An 18,046-nucleotide genomic window follows, 5' to 3' on the forward strand; every position below is an offset into this window, starting at 1 on the left:
CTATCCTTTGGAAGCCATAAGCAAGCCAGTTCCAAAGCCTTCAGCTATGTGTCTGTCCACGCAGGTTGATGGTTTCTGGGTTATGATACACAAATAGGATGGAGTCGGACACAACCATTATTGGTTTATTAGCTTATGATCTCCCTAACGTGACTGATTTGCGCTGTATCTTTAACAAGCACGTGAACCCTGTATTGCTGTGCAGTTTGGCATTATGCGCATGCGCTCTCAATTCAACATGGCGACGTCCTTCAGATAGCTCGTGGATGCGGGTTGGGGATTTACGAATCTCTTGAAAACGGAAATGCAAAGAAAGGGCAAATATTAGGGAGGCCGATGGGATTTTAAAGTGTAAAATGTTTGTCGTCAGAGGTATCCCAACCTCTGTCAGCTACTGCATCTTTAAATGTATGACCGGGAACATGAGAAGGTGTAGCGCTTTGAATAGACATACCAGGAGGTCCTCCCTGGCGGAGATCGTGTCTTTACCTTTTTGTGGCAGATCGTTCTCCAACACGTCGCGGCGCTCCTCTCAGGATGGAGTCCCACCTCAGTCGGCTTCCCCCGTGGAGCTGCCGGAGAGCGAAGATGCCGAACCGACGCCGCAGCCGAGGAAGAAACCGAGCGACTGCTCGGTGTTTCTGTTCCCCGGCCAGGGCAGTCAGTTTGTGGGGATGGGGCGAGGACTCCTGAAGTATGGAAGCGTCAAAGAAATGTTCAGCGTTGCACAGAAAATACTTGGGTATGACTTGTTATCGCTGTGCTTAAACGGACCCGAGGAGGAATTGATGAAAACAGTCCATTGCCAGCCCGCTGTATTCGTCACTTCTCTGGCTGCAGTGGAAAGATTAAACCATGAAATACCTTCTGTAAGTGCATCACCACCAATACACAATTACGGTGCACTGTTGTGAGAGTGTGTTTGGCTGGCAATATTTTAGTTAAACGGTGACATTAGCGATACTATGTTAGCAAGCCGTATTGGTCAATCAAAAAATATTGTAGCTGACAGCTGGATGAAATTAATTTTCCTGCCATGCATATGATATGCAAGTGCAACAGAGTACCAAGCTAGCCATGTGAACAAACATAACCTCTGTTCTAGATTACCAGCTAGTCTTTCCACAGATGTGGTTACAGGCTTGTAAATGCCGTTCTGCAGGCCGTGGAGAATTGCGTAGCGGCGGCGGGCTTCAGCGTGGGAGAGTTCGCAGCCTTGGTGTTCTCGGGGGCTATGGAATTCGCAGAAGGTAAAACTGCTGTTCGGTATTTTACTTTCACGCCGCGTTTTGCTGGATAATAATTGGTGCTTGTCTGGCCTGTTTTCCTCCCAAAGCCCTGTACGCAGTGAAGGTGCGCGCAGAGGCCATGCAGGAGGCGTCTGAGCGGGTACCCAGCGGCATGCTGTCGGTGATCGGGCGGGACCAGGCGAAGTACAGCTACGCCTGCCTGTTGGCGAGGGAGCACTGCCAATCCCTGGGTGTTAAGGACCCCGTCTGCTCCGTTGCCAACTACCTGTTCCCTGACGGAAGGGTTATCGCTGGGCATCTTCAGGTAGGAGCACCTGGGTCATTACAGTACTGGGAATGATCAGGTTGGAGTACCAGTGTCAGGGGTACATTAGGGCACTGGACATAAGAAGGTAAGAGGAGCTATGTCAGGTGTGTGCATTTGTAATAGTGGACATTGACAGGTGAGAATCTTCATTGGGCTTGAAATGTAATACTGGACATGAGCTGGTAGGAGCATCTGGATCAGATATGGGATGTAATGCTTGATAACCCATAGGTAGGATCAGGTATAGGTTCTGTACTGTTGATTTTATAGCATGGCACACACCTGCCTGGGTCTGGTTTGAATGGCAATAAAGGAGACCACTTGTACTTTTTTTCCTCCATCAACCGTCTTAGCAAAGTTTGACCTGCAAAGTCTCAATTTGATGGAAGATGTTAGCGCACAGGTCACAGGTGGTAACTCTCCCTCTCGCGCAGGCGTTGGAGTTCCTACAGAACAACTCGCAGCAGCTGCACTTCCGGAGAATGCGGCCGCTGCCTGTCAGCGGGGCCTTCCACACCGCCCTGATGGAGCCGGCCGTCGAACCGCTGAGGGATGTGCTGCGGAAGGTGGAGGTCCGCCAGCCGCACATCGCGGTCTACTCCAACGTGGACGCCAAGCGCTACATGCATGGAGACCACGTGCGCAGGCAGCTGGCCAAGCAGCTGGTGTCGCCGGTGAAGTGGGAGCAGACGCTGCACGCGCTCTATGAGAGGAGGCAGGGTCAGGACTTCCCCCACACCTACGAGCTCGGCCCCGGGAGGCAGCTGGGCTCCACCCTCCAGAAGTGCAACATGAAGGCCTTCCGGAGCTACACGCACATCGACGTTGCAGTGCCCCAGGACTGAGACACACACAGACACACACACACACACAGGTGCATCACCTTATACATTGACTGAAACATACACACAGCAGACTGTTGTATTTTTACTTCGTGATGTGAGAAAATGTCTGGTTGACATTAAAAAACCAATCTGCCTCCATCAGTGTTTCTTCTTGTGAAACACAGCTCAGTTGATAGTTCCTTGGCTGCATGTTCCATACAGGATGCTGAGGACAGGTAAGACATTGTGATTTCACTTGTTTGATGCTCAAAGCACGGAAGCATAAGTGCTAACATCCCCATGTGCATTTGGTGCAATCCTGGTAGTAAGGTTCACCTCCAGTGTGCCAATCTGTCCGCTGTGTCATTTTTACTGTGTGGTCACACTCTGCATTCTTGTTACCAATCCTGCACCATTTTAGTTAAGTGTACTGCACATCTTAACCCTCTAAGACAAAGTGTTGTAAGTTTGGAGGTCAGAGGCTGCACATAGACCAAGAGTCAAGATGTATAGTTTGTGGCTACAGTCTAAACTGCAGATCAAATGAATTTTTTACAGTTTTCTGTGCTGTTGTAGCATTTACACCACTTGGACTTGAAGGGCCAATTCATGGCCCTTTAGCAGCTGCAATGGAACTGTTAATCAAGAAGCAACAGTTAAGTGTCCATTTATTTTTTAATCATCAAAAAATTCCCAATGAATGCAAAACAACAACAAATAACAGGACTTTTACTGTTCCCAGTAAAGGCTCCCTAAACAAACCAAACAGGATCAACCTGTGTAAACCATTTGGTCCCGTTAACCAGTAACACGCCCAGTTATAATAACAGCACTGAGAGCCAGCTCCAGCATTGGAGAAGCCTGCTCCGTTCACCTGATCGTAAAAAAAACAGTGAGCCCGCACTTCACAATAATACACAATGTCATGTCATTTAAAAAGAGCGAAGATAAAAATTCAAATAGCAATGATATTAAAGATATCTCTCCAATCCGATAATTCTGTTGCAAAAACACAATGTGGCCCAAGTCCAGCTTATGGCCTCTGGAGTGCAAACTGTCCCTGGTTCTTCTTGTCAGAAGTCGATGCAGACGGCCACAGTGGCCAGGAGTGCAGTGGCCAGTAGTCCAGCAGCCCAGCCGTACGGCAGGGGAGGACAACTGTGCAAGATCTGGGAGGGGAGGGATGGAGAGGAGATACAATGACACTGTGTACAGTTCAATCACACAGTCATGCAGTGAAATGCAGGGTTACCTCTAATCAGCCTGTTAAGTAAATGAAACACCCACACATCTACAGTGCCTGCATTAGTTCAACATAGACCTACTGTACGTAACATCATGAATATCTGGGAGGCTCTTAATATGTAGTGAAGCAAAACAATGGCTGTTCTGTTTTTAACTGGGTGAGGACATGCATGTTATACACCAGGCCAGGAAGTGGGGTGAAAGGTTTTGGATCTTACCCAGGTTCTCCACCCCTCTGCTCTCCTGACCACCTGACTTTGGAAGTGAAAGGTCAGCCATGCTCTGACACCTGCAAGCCTGGACTTCACCCCCATGTGGTGGTCTAGGACTCCTCTGAAATAGTCATATGACACAAGGGAAAGAGGCACATTTTAGCCTTTTGTTGAGCTACAATAATCTTTGTGTGGGAGGAAACTGAATGAAGGACATTGATAACAAAAAGAGAATTCAAGCACTCTGTTCTACAAAATAGGTCAAGGATCCTACAATAGTCACATGTAAAATCACACACATTACATCACATTATCTCCATAGAGCAGCTGAATTGTTTCTGTTGAGTGTTAAACAGCTGCTCTGTGGAGTTAGCGACATGTCTGAGGAGTGTATCTGCTGACGGTAACGCAGGACCTTCACCTGTAGAGGAGGTTCCTGCTCAGGCGTTGGACATGCAGAACCATGTGAAGAGGGTGGGGCCACAAGATCAGGTGGTTGTCATGGTAACACAAGTTGAGTTGGTCCCCGATCTCTGCAAGCTGTCTCCCAATGTTCTGGGCAATACTGAGGGAAAATATCCCAACAAACAGGGTCTTCAGATGACAGTGGTTACAGGAGCCCAGTATCAATGAACATGGCAAGTTAATACCGTGGATGTAAATGAGCACAAGCCAGGTTTAATGAGTTAAACTGCCTTGCAGCCAATGATTGAACAACTACATGAATGAACTATTGAAAGTGTTGCAGCTGTTCTAAATTATGCCTAAATAAGACTATAAAAGACGTGAAGTACAAAGCCGTCGGGCACAGCACCGTACCAACATCATTTGGATCCAGATTCCCGTATAGTTTTAAGATGAAACATTTAAAGACACAGGTCAACTTAATACACTGGTATTTAAGATCCATTTATCACAGGTAATCCTAATTTACTTTTTTAATTTTCAATTAAATTGAAAATATGACACATAACAGCATTTCAAATCTCATCAAGTGCTAACTTTATTTTGATTCCCCTAAAATAAGAGCAATACATGAAATATAATTTGCAGAAGCAATTTCATTTCATTGGAATTAAGCACATTTCTAACTTAAAATTGTAATTAGGAATATTATCAATTCTATAATGTAGCCGGATATATACATAAAAAGTGAAGGTGTTCAATATGTTTTAATAATAAGTGAACTGCTTATTCTCTTGCTTGTATCGCAATGTAATTTTGAGCAGGAACATAAGGCCCCTGATGCATGCTGGGAGTTGTATTCCTCTTTAAACGTGGAACACCTTCATCTCACATGCACACAAAGTCCACAAACAGGTGGTGTAAATCAGCAACCAAGTTTCATATCCCTGAGCAATTAGTCTTTTTTGTTCACTGTCAACAGGATTAATCTGAAATACAGCTGGGGACCATGATCTCTTGCTTTTCTTTGCAGCAGTATGGCTTTGAGGCAGGTAATATGGCTCTGAGGCTCAGTATGGAGCTGTGCACTAACTATGAGATCAGCCCATGAAGATCCACAACCTACGCAATTTGCCTGGGAGGTAGAGTTGCCACACAGCAACAGGAAATAAAAACATAGCAAGAATGACATCACCGTGCTCAGTGGCACTGAGGACAGTAGAGGGCAGCAATTAGACAAACAATAAATGACACACCCGCATCCTTCACCAATTGTTCACTATGGGCCAATTATAAAACACACAGTATATAAACATAGCCATGCCTCAACATATTTCAGCCAGAACTGTTTACCATGATAGCTTCTACATTTTTTCCAGTTTGGTTTGTATTCACCTTGATCAATCACCTTGAGATTAATTAAACCTAGGGCTTTTTCACCTCCCTATCTGAGAGGAGGGTGATAATAGGCTGTCTTGACATAAAGGCTAAATTAGTGAATAGATAAATAGATTTCATACCTCAGATCCATGTCAGAGAGGATGGATTTGGCTGGGTCTCCAGGACCAGCCTGGACAGAGAAGTTTTGGGAAAGCTCTCTCACTAGTTCCATCTTCATATACCTTAAACAAAACAAGCTACAATATCTCATTCAGGAAGTCATCAGCTTATCATTTTATATCAATCACTATCAACATGGTCATTATTTAGCCTGTGTAAGATGAACTTAATGTTGCATATAAACAATCTCTTGACAAAATGCCGCCAAATGTGTTTACACTCTGTGTCCGTGGCTGATGTGTACTGTACAAGTCAATTTTGGTCATCCATAACCTAGATGTCCCTGTGCAAACATCAGGTCATGTGACCAGGCAGTAGTGGGTGTGTTGCCGTGGAGATTACACAGCTGCCTGGCCCTTATCTCGCTCCTGCATCGAAAACTAAGCTCACAGAGTGTATGGACTCTGTTTTTTTAAACTTGATATTGCACCCCTGAGGTTTCTGCGAAAAACATAGCGCAGAGTTGTATATGCAAATTAAACATTTTCATTATTCAAATGAGCCAACCCGTCGCCCCCAACAAGTCATCGAGAGCCTTGGGGCTCCGAACAATTATTTTTCTTTTTTTCTTTTAAGTGGTATGGGAACCACCGCAGTAAAAACAGTGGTGGCTGCATCCTAGATAACTCAATTGGCATGAAGGAGAATGACCAATGAAGAATTACAGTCTGTACACAACGCCTATATTGACGCCATTTCTTTGGCGCCCTGTATCTATTTCATAGCGGAATAACAGCATCATAGCATTCGTTTTGATATGATTAAGGAACGAGCATTATTCATTTTACCATTACATTCGTGGCGCTGAAGACTAAAAGCTACGCCTTTAATTCAAGTCCATGTTTCAGTCATAACCGGTTATTCTAGGGCATTTTGCTGCTTCATAAATATTTAAAAGCACTGTGGTGTGCATTGTTTGGGAAACCTCCTTTTCAATCATCAGCAAAAACAACTATGCAAACTTTAAAAAAGACAAATATTTAAAAAGACGATAATAAAATATTTTAATAACACTTAGATTTTCATCGCGATAAATGAAAGAAAAAGGATTTTGTTTTTCTTATCCCCCACGACGCATGGGCCGTTTTATGAAAACGGGCAGGGGATGATGTCATCGTTTAAGCGCAAACAGTAGCGCAAACACAAAGGTCATATTCAAGATCAAATTGTAAAATCCCTTTTTTAAAACGAAGCCTCTTATATAGGTGTGTAATACACCCATTGAATATTTCTATGGATGCTTATATGCGATTTATATCGAAAATGAGTACATATTTTTCAATTTTACATTAACAATACAGTAAATAGTGGTTAACTGGCAACTGTAATTAGACAACAAAGGGCAGGTGACAACCTACTTACCTTTTTTGCCGTGGAAGATTAAAGTGAACGCCGCCCTACAACAAAAAGGTGACAAGTTTACCAACTTCGGTTTAATTGAATTTTAATGACAAATGTAATAAAAGTTGTGACTGTTTAACTACTGTACTTACAGCAGCGTCCTTTAATCTTATTGTTCCCAGGTATCAAGCTAGCAGCAACTGCCAGAGCGCGGTAACATCACCCCGACCACGCCCCAGTGGGAGTTCACTTCAGGAAGAAAGTCAGGTGCTTGCTGAGCTCTGAAAATGTAGCTAGCTGGCGTGCTAGATCGCGGACTTGAAATACCTTATTGTTAGCTGTTGCTGACATCATGAAAACACAACTAGTCAAATTTAATTTAGCCTATTATTAATTTATTATCCTCCAATCATAATGACCAATGGATTACTGGAAAATATAGCAATAATAAAAAAGCATGTCATGTATGGTAACGGTTAGCTTGTCACTAAAAATTCGGTCTTTGGCTTGCCAGTTAGTGTATGCTAGATGAGTCCATGGCACTCGATAAACAGCTAACTAGATCACTGACTTGCATAAACTGATCAACTTTAAATGCCAGAGCTAGGACATGTTCTCCTGTTTGCAGTACCTATTTTACAGGTGATCAAACACACCATCCACAAAACAGCTACATAGTCAAAGGTCCTTCACAGTTATAGTACTTTATGCCTCCAATAGCTGATTTAAGGTCATTTTACCAGCTATATGTATCAGCTAAATGAAACTGATTCAGAGTCGTCGCTTAGGAAGGTATATTTCTGCAGCACCTGTCAAACGCGAGCGTCCCCGGTTGCTAAGCGATTCACCCGGAAGTGTACATTTGTGTACTCAGCTGGCTGTCATGGTGTTGTGCTAGAATGGATCAATAAATCAAGACAACAAATCGAGTCATTTTTCACACTTAAAGCCGCTGAAAATGATAAACCTTCGTGCGTCATGCGCAGTTTGAAATAGCTAAATTGAAGACAAATCGATAGAACCTAGCCGAATTCAGATATCGAAGCACGACTGGATGAAACTGACATAGCTAGGATGTGTTCTTGCTGAGGAGGCAGACAGCGTCCATGACTTTTGCTTATTCACGGCCGAGAACCAGGTGATTTTAGAAAATACTTTGTTATATTAATTTATGAACAATGTTCTACTTCTCATGTTTCTCTCAGTGTGACCAGTTACAGAATGATTGATTTACATAAACTCCCCGCGACAAGCTAGCTAGCTAGTTAGGTAGCAGCTTGGCGAGCCTGTCTGTGTTAGAGGAAACCGCCCTCTTGTTTTAATAAGCTGATGTGAAAAGCCGGTGGGTATCTGAATTGACCGTTGTCTTTTTCAGGCGGAAGAGGCATCATGGCTGGTAAGGTGAAATGGGTGACTGACATAGAGAAGTCTGTGCTCATCAACAACTTTGAAAAGAGAGGATGGATCCAAGTGTCTGATACCGAGGACTGGAACTTCTACTGGTGGGTGATTATTTTTGCCGGTATGGATGCAATTATGTTGGTCAGAGCTCATTTATAGCGGTGAGTAACTAGCTGTAATAATGATTACATAGTTATACTGGTGATGGCATCGTTATACTGGTGGGGCATAGTTTTACCGGTATGTGGTAGGGAGAGCTTAGTTCTGCTGGCAAGCGCTCATGTAGTTATGCTGTTAAGGGCTTAGTTAATATGTGAGGTTTTTTGTGAAAGACGCTATTGTAGTTAAGTTTAGTATCCTTCTCAATCCGTAAAAAACAGCTTTGATTATGGGCTAAATGTTACTGCAGTTCACTTTTGAAAGCAACTGTTGAGTTAGTTTCTATGCATCATCCAAGACGAGCAATCTTGTGGACAAAAGTAAAAGTTATAGTGTCAACCTCTGTTAAAGTTGTTGTAATGTGTAGACTACTGATGCATCTTGTGATGCTGTGCAAAATATGTTAATGCCTTTGCACAACTGAAGCAATAAGCCTAATTCCTCAGCTCAAGCACTGCGACAGTGCCTCTACTGGCTGTAGCCATGTCTGTATTAAACTGGTTTGGTGTCTCCAGAGGTGGAAAACTCCAGTTTCAGAAAGTAAAAGTCCTGCCATGTATTCTTTCACCCATGCACTACACCAGCTGAATTTAATTAGCACAACTCTTCAGCCAGGTAGAGGAGCTAATTAGTGAAACCACCTTGTTTAGTGAATGGCTAGAACAAATACATGGTAGGACTTTTACTTTCTGAAGCCAGTGTTTTGCACCTCTGGATGTCGCAGTGTTAAAGGGAGTGTTTTTGTCTCTGTAGCTGAAATGTTTGAATGGGATGTGGGTGAATGTTTCCTGCAATTCTCTGAATTATTTGTCTGCTAGTGTCTAAACCCAAATACCAACATCATACTAGTGTTTTAACTTAATTTTTGGACCACTGTAGATATGAGTACATTTGGTACGGTTTCTTTTGGGTCTCTTCTATATTACATCCCAAGATAATACAGTAACTCACCCTCTTCAAATGTGAGTTCAGTTGTAATGTGATCTCCTCCCGGTTTGATGCTACTGTAGTGGAGTTCAAAAGCCTGAGCTAGCATGTTAACATTTGCTACAGAAGGTCACATCAGTACCCTAATCTTGACCTGTAGGTTGATGGGTCCATTTGGTGTTTTTTTATTGCACCGTGAGGATGGAGAGGAACAACTCTATTGTATCTCCCCAATGTGTCTCCAGCAGAATTAGTTGGGTGATCGTAAAACAAAACATTACACCCACAGTTTAAGGCATATGTCATCCATCTTGATCCTCTGAGTTCCTTTTGTGATGTCATCCATCACATGACCCGTGACCACTCCCTGCAGGATGAGTGTCCAGACCATCCGGAGTGTCTTCAGCGTGGACACCGGGTACCGCCTGTCGGACGACCAGATGGTCAACCACTTCCCCAACCACTACGAGCTCACCCGGAAGGACCTGATGATCAAGAACATCAAACGCTACAGGAAGGAGCTGGAGAAGGAGGGCAGCCCGCTGGCAGAGAAGGACGAAAATGGGAAATACCTCTATCTAGGTACTCACCGCCCTTGTCCACAGGGCCTGGGTCTATTGTATTGAAGTGCCAGACGTCTCTGTTTATGAGTTGTGTGCCGTGCAGGTTGTAATCGTGACCAGTCCGTGACCGCACCTCACTTTATTTGTCGTTTGTCCGGCAGACTTTGTCCCTGTGACGTTCATGCTCCCATCGGACTACAACCTGTTCGTGGAGGAGTTCCGGAAGAGCCCGTCCAGCACCTGGATCATGAAGCCGTGCGGGAAGGCCCAGGGCAAAGGCATATTCCTCATCAACAAACTGTCCCAGATAAAGAAGTGGTCGCGGGACAGCCGAACCTCCACGTGGGTCCTGGTGCGGGGCAGGGTGGGACTCTGTTGGGGGTCCCAGACTGAGAAGCAGGGCGGGTGTTGGTGTTGATTCCCCACGGGCTCTGTTAGCTCCATTTGGAGAGTAGTTTAAAATCCCATATACCAGAGCTGCTTTGCTCATAACCTCCTCATGGGTAATAACTGTTGCTTCTGTTTAACCTCTTACCTATTTATGCTGCAGCTGTACAGACATCTGTATATGACTGACTGTCACTTTAATTAGTAGAGTTCGAGTAATTCTACTTCTATCATGCAGAAGCTCTCGTGTATAGGGGAGCATGAGGATTGTGGTCTTAAATTAGCATTAATACAGGAAATGATCATTTCCCCCCTAGCTAGAACTGTGGGTCGTGGTGCAATGTTTGTGATAAAAATCAGCTTTGAGATATTTCCAGAAATACATTCAATATGAAGACCCATCTGCTACTTATATAAGAACTATGCAACAGAACTGACATTATTATTGCTGGTTCTTTTTTTTTCTACACATTTTCTTGACCATTGTGTTTGTGGGGAAGAGTCAGAGGAAAATATTTACTCTGAAACTGCTGTCATGGTGCCCTTTCCTGTATTCAGGTTTAACTAGCAGAGCACTCGTATGGTGAGGCTATTCGTTGTGGGTTTTGGGTTCAGTTCCCAGTACTCAACCTGCTGTGTTAATCCAGCAAGTGTTAAATGTCTGAATTGCCCCAGCTGTGCAAATAGCAACAGAACAAACCGGATTTACAACTGCACAGTAAGTGCTGTAAGGCACCCTTGATAAGGGCATGCTGCCTGCTAAACAAACAGCCAATGTAATGTAGTATACACGCGCTGTAATCCATTCTTTATCTGAGCTGTGTTTCTCTTCCTGTTAGAGACAATGGGGAGTGAGTTTGAGGAGTTTGCGATGGCTCTGTAAAACACTGCTGCCCCTGCTCCTGCTTCCTGCCTGTCAGTCTGTGTTCGGCCGCGTACATTAAAACGGCTTTTTCTCCGTTTTCAGGTTTGTGGCGGCCTCTAGTGGTAAAGAAGCATATGTCATTTCCCTGTACATCGACAATCCACTGCTAATCGGTGGGAAGAAGTTTGACCTGCGTCTCTACGTGCTGGTAACGACTTACCGCCCCCTTAAGTGCTACATGTGAGTGTCCGCCACACCTTAACTCATACCCAACAGAGCTACTGGTTCAGCATACACGCTACAGGGGAAACAGCTTCAGTATTGACACAACGGAAGCAACAGCTTTACCAACTAACACCAGTGGAGAAACAGCCTCAGTACTGACAACATAAGGAATACAGCTTCAGCACTTGTACCACAGGAGTACCACATTCAACAGAACAGCTGCAACACCAATACATGGGGTTGGATAAACATCCCTGACTGTTACAGAGGCATGTGTGACATTTTGATTGGAGCTACACAGCAGGTGTATGTGGATTATTCAAGTCGTATGAATTTTAGTATGTTTCAGTGGATGAAAAAGGGTTTCTGTCTTTTATACTTGTGGGTGTAAACCAGAGCCTTCCCTATGATGCTGTTAGTATAAATAGTTTTTTACCTGTATTACATATCTAGGTTTGGGTTTTCACTTTGATGCTATGTCAGCAAAACTGAGCTTTTCTGTGAAGTGTCTGTTTAAAAAAGATTTAATGTTTATATTTTGTAGGTATAAACTGGGATTTTGCAGATTTTGCACAGTGAAATATACTCCCAGCACCAGTGAACTGGACAACATGTTTGTGCATCTCACAAACGTAGCTATACAGAAACATGGGGTAAGTGCACCTCACTAATGTGTCTGTACAGAAACAAGAGGTAAGTGGGCCTCACCCATGTGTCTATACAGAAACAGAAAGTACGTCCAACTCACTAATGTGTCTATACAGAAACATGGAGTAAATAATACCTCACATCAAACAGCACCTTACTAATGTGTATGTAGGAACAAGAGGTAAGTGCACCTCAGACATGTGTCAATACAAAAACATGGGCCTCTTACAGATGTGATTTTATTGCAGGATGACTATAATCATGTCCATGGGGGCAAGTGGACAGTCAGCAACCTGCGCCTCTACCTGGAGAGCACCAGAGGAAAGGAGGTGACCAACAGGCTGTTTGACCAGATCTACTGGATCATGGTCCAGTCCCTGAAGGCTGTGGCAGTGAGTATACATGTGTGCTTTAACCCGCCCCACCCTCCCCTGTGTATGCGCACGCACTCACACATACTCTATAATAACCCCCACATACATATACAAACAGACTATACACTGTAGTACACCCCCTCAACACACAGACTCACACATACTCAATAATAAACCCCACATACTCAAACGAAAAGTATACCATATACTACAGTTCACCCCCCCAACACATGAGAGATGTATGCTGCAGGTGACTTTACTGGCTTTATTAGTCCCACCAGCCACAGAATTGTATGGGTATCTTCAGTCTTAACATGAATCTTTTAACCTCTTGCTTCATTATATGCTGTATTCAAGAGCTTATATTCATTGCTTTGTCATGGAAACATTGGGCTTTGGGCGTGTTGATGTGTAGGAAGAGCTGACCATGATTAGGATGGCTCACTCCCTTGCCCTGCAGTCAGTCTTAGTTCAGGAGATTCCATTCTGAGATCATGCTGGAACGCTGTGGGTTTTCCGTCTGAGTCTTTGGTCGTCACCTGACACGGAGGTCATTGTGTGACTTGTCTTTCCCTCTCTAGCCAGTCATGAACAATGACAAGCACTGTTTCGAATGCTATGGCTATGACATCATCATCGATGACAAGCTGAAGCCCTGGCTGATAGAGGTGAGAAATGTTCCTTCGCATGAGCTACGTCTTTGAAGTCTTTGAGGTGATACCCCACCGAGGGATTCAAAATTCATTTAGTATTTTCTCATTTTTAATGCAGTACACTCTGGAGGAATTCAATGAGGTGTTTTTATGTTTTCAGCAGAGACATCAGTAGTCTCTTGTTGCACTGTTTTGGCTGGGTGCCAAATTATGATCACAGATGACTGGTTGCCTACGCTGATTGAGCTAGCTCCAGGTGTGTGTCCCCAAATATATAATTTCTGGTAATTCTGAATTCCAGTCCGATTAGAAAATGGTCTAATCTTTATTAATTCTCAAATATAACAAAGTGAAGTCATTCATTCATTGACCAAGATATATGTGCTAGAAAAGCAAGAATCCACAGAAAATCTCCCCCTCAACTGTATTCAAGGCAGGCAAATGTTTATTGCACCAACTACACTGGTGTATTCATTCCCTAAACTTTTACTTTCAGCACTCTCTCTCATAGTGCTGCAGGGATTTGCATATCTGTGTAATGAACCCGCCCCTGGGCCTACACCGCCTGATTGGGTTTGCATGCGTCGGCCTGTGGGGCAGGCTTTTCCTACAGAGTCTGTCGCTGAGCAACACCTGCAGCACAGAGATATGGGATGGAGCAGGCCGGCTGCGGTGACAGACAGCCCAGGAAACGGCTCTGCAGGGGCTAGCCTCTCAGATAATTGGTCACGCAGGCACTCAGTTCGCACAGTGTTAATCCTGCCTCTTCGGGTATTTACACAATATTTAGCTAACTGTAACATTACTTGGCGTTTACACAACATTTAGCCAACTGTAACAACACCCTGTGTTTACACAACATTCATCCCACCAAATCATCACAGCTTTGGCACAGCTGTTGGTCAATACGACGTTTATATTTTTGTAGAGAAGAAAACTGGTTAAACTTGACAGATCCCCTTTGATGTGATATCCAGGTGGGCAGGTAAGATCACACAGCTGGACACAGCTTGTGTTTGGTTGTAAAAGCTTAGCTGAGCTCTGTAGGGAGATGGCGTGTGGAGATGTACACAATCATCTGTGTGTATAAGGCTGTAAAATGATGTGTGTGTGTGGTTTTAGCACCTAACCTGTGTATATGTGATCCCTATAAATGTGTCATTATGTAGATCTTTGAAGAGGCTGTGTCTGCATTGTCATGGTAAAGACTCACCTGTGTCTGCATCCTCATGATTAAGATTTACCTGCATGGCCGATCTGTATATATGACTCACCTGTGTGTGTGAATATTTAATAATAAATACTCACCTGTGCTTCTGAACCTTGTCTCTGTGGACATGGAGATAATTACCTGTGTCTGTATCTACATGATTAAGACTTACCCTCATGAATGACCTGTGCACAGTATGTGGTTATGTTGACTTGCCTGTGCATCTGAGCTGTGGCTCTGTGAACGTGTTGAAGGCCCACTTTGTTCATCAGCCGTGCCCCTCTCTCCTAGGTGAACGCCTCTCCCTCGCTCACCTCCAGCACGGCCAATGACCGCATCCTGAAATACAACCTGATGAACGACACGCTGAACATTGTCACGCCCAACGGCGAGATCCCCGACTGCCGCTGGAACCGAAGCCCGCCCAAAGAGGCGCTAGGGAACTACCAAGTTTTGTGAGTGACCCCTCCATCCACCAATCACATTGTGCAGGAGTCTCTCACATGTACATGAGCGCACGGTGGGAGGGGATGAACCATGTTTATTGAACACCAGTGTCCTACCTCAGTAAGGACTTCACAATGCAGGAATGTGCAAGGTTTCATCTGTGCATGCCCTCAAACCTGAGTCAGGCTTCAGCCACATACCAGCCATGCTGATTGTATCTGAAAGACTCTGTTTCCAGAGAAGGTGCATACCAAGCAGCCCAGTTGTGTGTCTCAGCCAATCACGTTCTCCAATGCTACCGTTCTCCTGGGGACATTACTGACTGCTTGCCTGTGTTCCGGGCTCCGCCCACATTCCCCCTTTTGGGACAGGTACGACGAGGAGCAGGCTCAGAGCGAAAGTGCCGAGCGTGACCTGAGGAGCCGCTCTGGACAGTCCCTGGGGTCAAAGGGTACGAGGGCCAACAGCGTGCGCCCCGCGCCAGCCACCTGGAAGTGATGCACGCAACACAACGGGGGTGTGAAGTCACGCTCAGCGCCCCAAAACGCCCCTCTCTGCCTTTCCTCCCTCCTCCTCTTCCTCCTCCTTCTCAGAGGAAGTGAGGTCAGGGCCGCCGGCCGCCCGGAGACCAGGCCGCTGGAACCCGCCCCGTCCAGCGTTCTGACAACCGTTTGTACCCACACCACAACAAGAGGGGGAGAAAAGAGACAGAGAAAGAGGAACTCCAAAACTGAGAGTACAGTTATGTAGTAGACCCCTGCATGATATGACCCCCTTCCTTCAGCACAGCCAGTTAGAGAAAGATAGGGAGAGAGAGAGAGAGAGAGAGAGAGAGAGGAGACCAGCGAGCCTGGTTGTACAGTTTGTTGTTAGGCCCAGCCTGCATGACTAGCATGGCGTTGCTCCAGTTCGGCAGTACAGGCACGTAAGAACCTGTGTCTCTCCACATTGTAAAAGAGCCAAGTGAGCCAGAATTTTATTAAGCTTTTTGTATATAAGCAAGGACAGCAAGTTATTAGAGAGTATGTGTATGTGTGTTTAAATGCAATGTTGCCCTCTCCTGGGTCAGTGACCGAGTGAAGGTTTGTATGTGTGTCTTTGTAAATAGTGTCCTCCTCACCTGGTTCAGTGGCTGAGTGAAGTTGGACCTGTATGTCTGTAACAGTACTGTCTTTCTTGTTTTAGTGACTGAGTGAAGGTATTCCTGTGTGTTCGTTGATAAATGGTAACCTCTTCATCTGATTCAGTGAATGAGTGAATGCCCCACAGTGAACTTTTTTTTTCTGGTGCATTTCATGGGTCGGGTTACAGACGTCACTTCCAAGCCACGTCGATGTACACATTTCGGCCTTCGGGTGTAATCTGTATGGTCTGCGTTGTGTGCTTAATGGGACACAGCTATCCCTTTGTTCAAGGTTTCTTATGTCATACAGTGCAGCTTATCCAAAGAACACTGGAAACCCTGCATCAGGAACCAAAGATTTGAAAGGATTTTTTTTTATCTTTCATTTTGGCTAGGTTTGTCACACCGAAAGAGAGTATAACTCTGTTCATATTCTGCAGTTCCATGAGCTTCCATGTAACCAATATAGGCCTGTTCACACCCATAGTCTCCAGGCCTAGATCAGGTATCCCACCTGTACATGAAAACCATTTTTTCGATTAAGACAGAACCACTGAAAGATCTAGCACCAAAAGAGTTACTTTACATTACAGTTACAACTGTTATTTCTTGCATGTATTTTTTATTTTCCCTAGTATCAATGTTTTTATTACAATTATTTTTATTGCTTGTACTGCAACATTTTTTGTCTACACATTTTACTTGGAACAAAACTGGAGACTGTTACAGAGAGTATTATAAGGTCATATCAGTTCTCTGCTGTCCCCTGTGGTCAGAGTGTACAGTAGCTTGTGTGGTTCTGCTCACAGAAGCCTGCCAGATCACACAGAGCAGGGCATATTTAATATAATTATAGTTTTTACACTGCGCCTCCCCAAGCTGAATAACAATAACCCTCACTACCTTTACAACAAGTAACATACGTTGAAATATGGAGTCAAAAACAGAGGAGCTCATTTTATTTTTCCTTGCGATATAATAAATAGCCTACTCACGGCGCTGCTTCCTGCTGTCCCTTTGACCTTGTCGCCACTAACCTGTTGGGGTGTATGTTTAAGATTAGTGGTTCACCTTGTGAAGGCCAATAGTCCTCACGCACAGTGGAAAACAGGCCTCATTATTCAGAGTTTAAGGGGACCAACGAGCTGTCTGTACATGTCATACATCAAGTAAACTTAAGTCTCTCTGCATCTCTTACCTCTTCGTGTGAACTTTGTTTGTGATATGGGGCACTAAAAAAAAGCATCCTTTGGATTTTGCTGTCCGTACAAGGGTTTGGATTATAAGTGCACTTGCAAAAACCTTTCTGATTTTTCTACTTTCGGTGCTTTTAATAGGAATATGGATATCTTATGGATACTAAGTGTTATTTAAGAGAAAAAAATGCCATGTAACCATTTATTGTAAACCCTCTCAGAGTTGTATAAATGTATAACATGTTTATTTATTGCTTTGGCTGGTAGCTCTGTTCAAATACGAATGTCATTCATTGTCTTCTCAAATCCTGTATTGAGAATTGCTTTAAAATTGACCTGCTCTTACTAGTCTGCCGAGGGCCAACCAAAGGTATCCACCATATTTTACTTAATGTTTGGTCTTTGAGACATCAAAGGTTTTGATGCTATTAAAAGCCAATTCGAGCATAAAGTATTTTGTGCAAAATATTTGTATATGCATGCAAATATCAAATTAATAAATATATTCAGTATATTCGATCTTTCAAAATAACTGTATTGGTTGTAAATTACAGAGCTGTAGCACAATCGTAGCCAAAATGTAACACAGTTGAAGCCATTTCTGTCAGTTGTTACCGTTTAAATTTTCCTTATTTCTGTCCTGCACTTTTCCACAATTAGTCTTTGAGCCCTGTCAAAACACGAATACTTCCATCAGTTTTTTTTTCTCAGTGTACATTCAAGT

At 44.0% G+C, this 18,046-nt stretch overlaps 3 protein-coding genes across 6 annotated transcripts; 2 read left to right on the top strand and 1 right to left on the bottom strand.

The window, feature by feature from the left end:
- The first annotated feature begins 248 nt into the window (after positions 1-248).
- On the top strand, positions 249-2,530 carry mcat (malonyl CoA:ACP acyltransferase (mitochondrial)). The gene is made up of 4 exons (XM_036518311.1): positions 249-869; positions 1,163-1,250; positions 1,337-1,554; positions 1,992-2,530. Exons 1-4 carry the CDS (start codon positions 357-359, stop codon positions 2,400-2,402), a joined length of 1,230 nt encoding a protein of 409 aa, XP_036374204.1. The 5' UTR covers positions 249-356; the 3' UTR covers positions 2,403-2,530.
- A 574-nt stretch (positions 2,531-3,104) lies between these two features.
- bik (BCL2 interacting killer) lies at positions 3,105-7,372 on the bottom strand. Of its 3 annotated transcripts, none has more exons than XM_036518469.1 (6): positions 7,297-7,372; positions 7,166-7,200; positions 5,764-5,855; positions 4,260-4,403; positions 3,845-3,959; positions 3,105-3,550 (listed from the first exon to the last, which is right to left on the bottom strand). In XM_036518469.1, the coding sequence occupies exons 3-6, from the start codon at positions 5,853-5,855 to the stop codon at positions 3,455-3,457; spliced, it is 447 nt and encodes a 148-aa protein (XP_036374362.1). In that variant the 5' UTR covers positions 7,166-7,200; positions 7,297-7,372; the 3' UTR covers positions 3,105-3,454. The 3 variants fall into 3 exon arrangements, with proteins under 3 accessions (XP_036374362.1, XP_036374360.1, XP_036374361.1); XM_036518467.1 differs by having other exon boundaries at positions 5,764-5,865; XM_036518468.1 differs by having other exon boundaries at positions 5,764-5,880.
- Positions 7,373-8,533: 1,161 nt separating this feature from the next.
- Positions 8,534-16,056, top strand: ttll1 (tubulin tyrosine ligase-like family, member 1). Of its 2 annotated transcripts, none has more exons than XM_036518040.1 (9): positions 8,534-8,646; positions 10,005-10,213; positions 10,356-10,536; positions 11,549-11,686; positions 12,216-12,324; positions 12,568-12,711; positions 13,275-13,361; positions 14,848-15,011; positions 15,375-16,056. In XM_036518040.1, the coding sequence occupies exons 1-9, from the start codon at positions 8,534-8,536 to the stop codon at positions 15,499-15,501; spliced, it is 1,272 nt and encodes a 423-aa protein (XP_036373933.1). In that variant the 3' UTR covers positions 15,502-16,056. The 2 variants fall into 2 exon arrangements, with proteins under 2 accessions (XP_036373933.1, XP_036373934.1); XM_036518041.1 differs by lacking the exon at positions 15,375-16,056 and adding an exon at positions 14,275-14,331 and having other exon boundaries at positions 14,848-14,924.
- Positions 16,057-18,046: the final 1,990 nt, after the last annotated feature.

The sequence above is a fragment of the Megalops cyprinoides genome, chromosome 23, assembly GCF_013368585.1.
Source record: "Megalops cyprinoides isolate fMegCyp1 chromosome 23, fMegCyp1.pri, whole genome shotgun sequence".
Lineage (NCBI taxonomy): Eukaryota > Metazoa > Chordata > Actinopteri > Elopiformes > Megalopidae > Megalops > Megalops cyprinoides.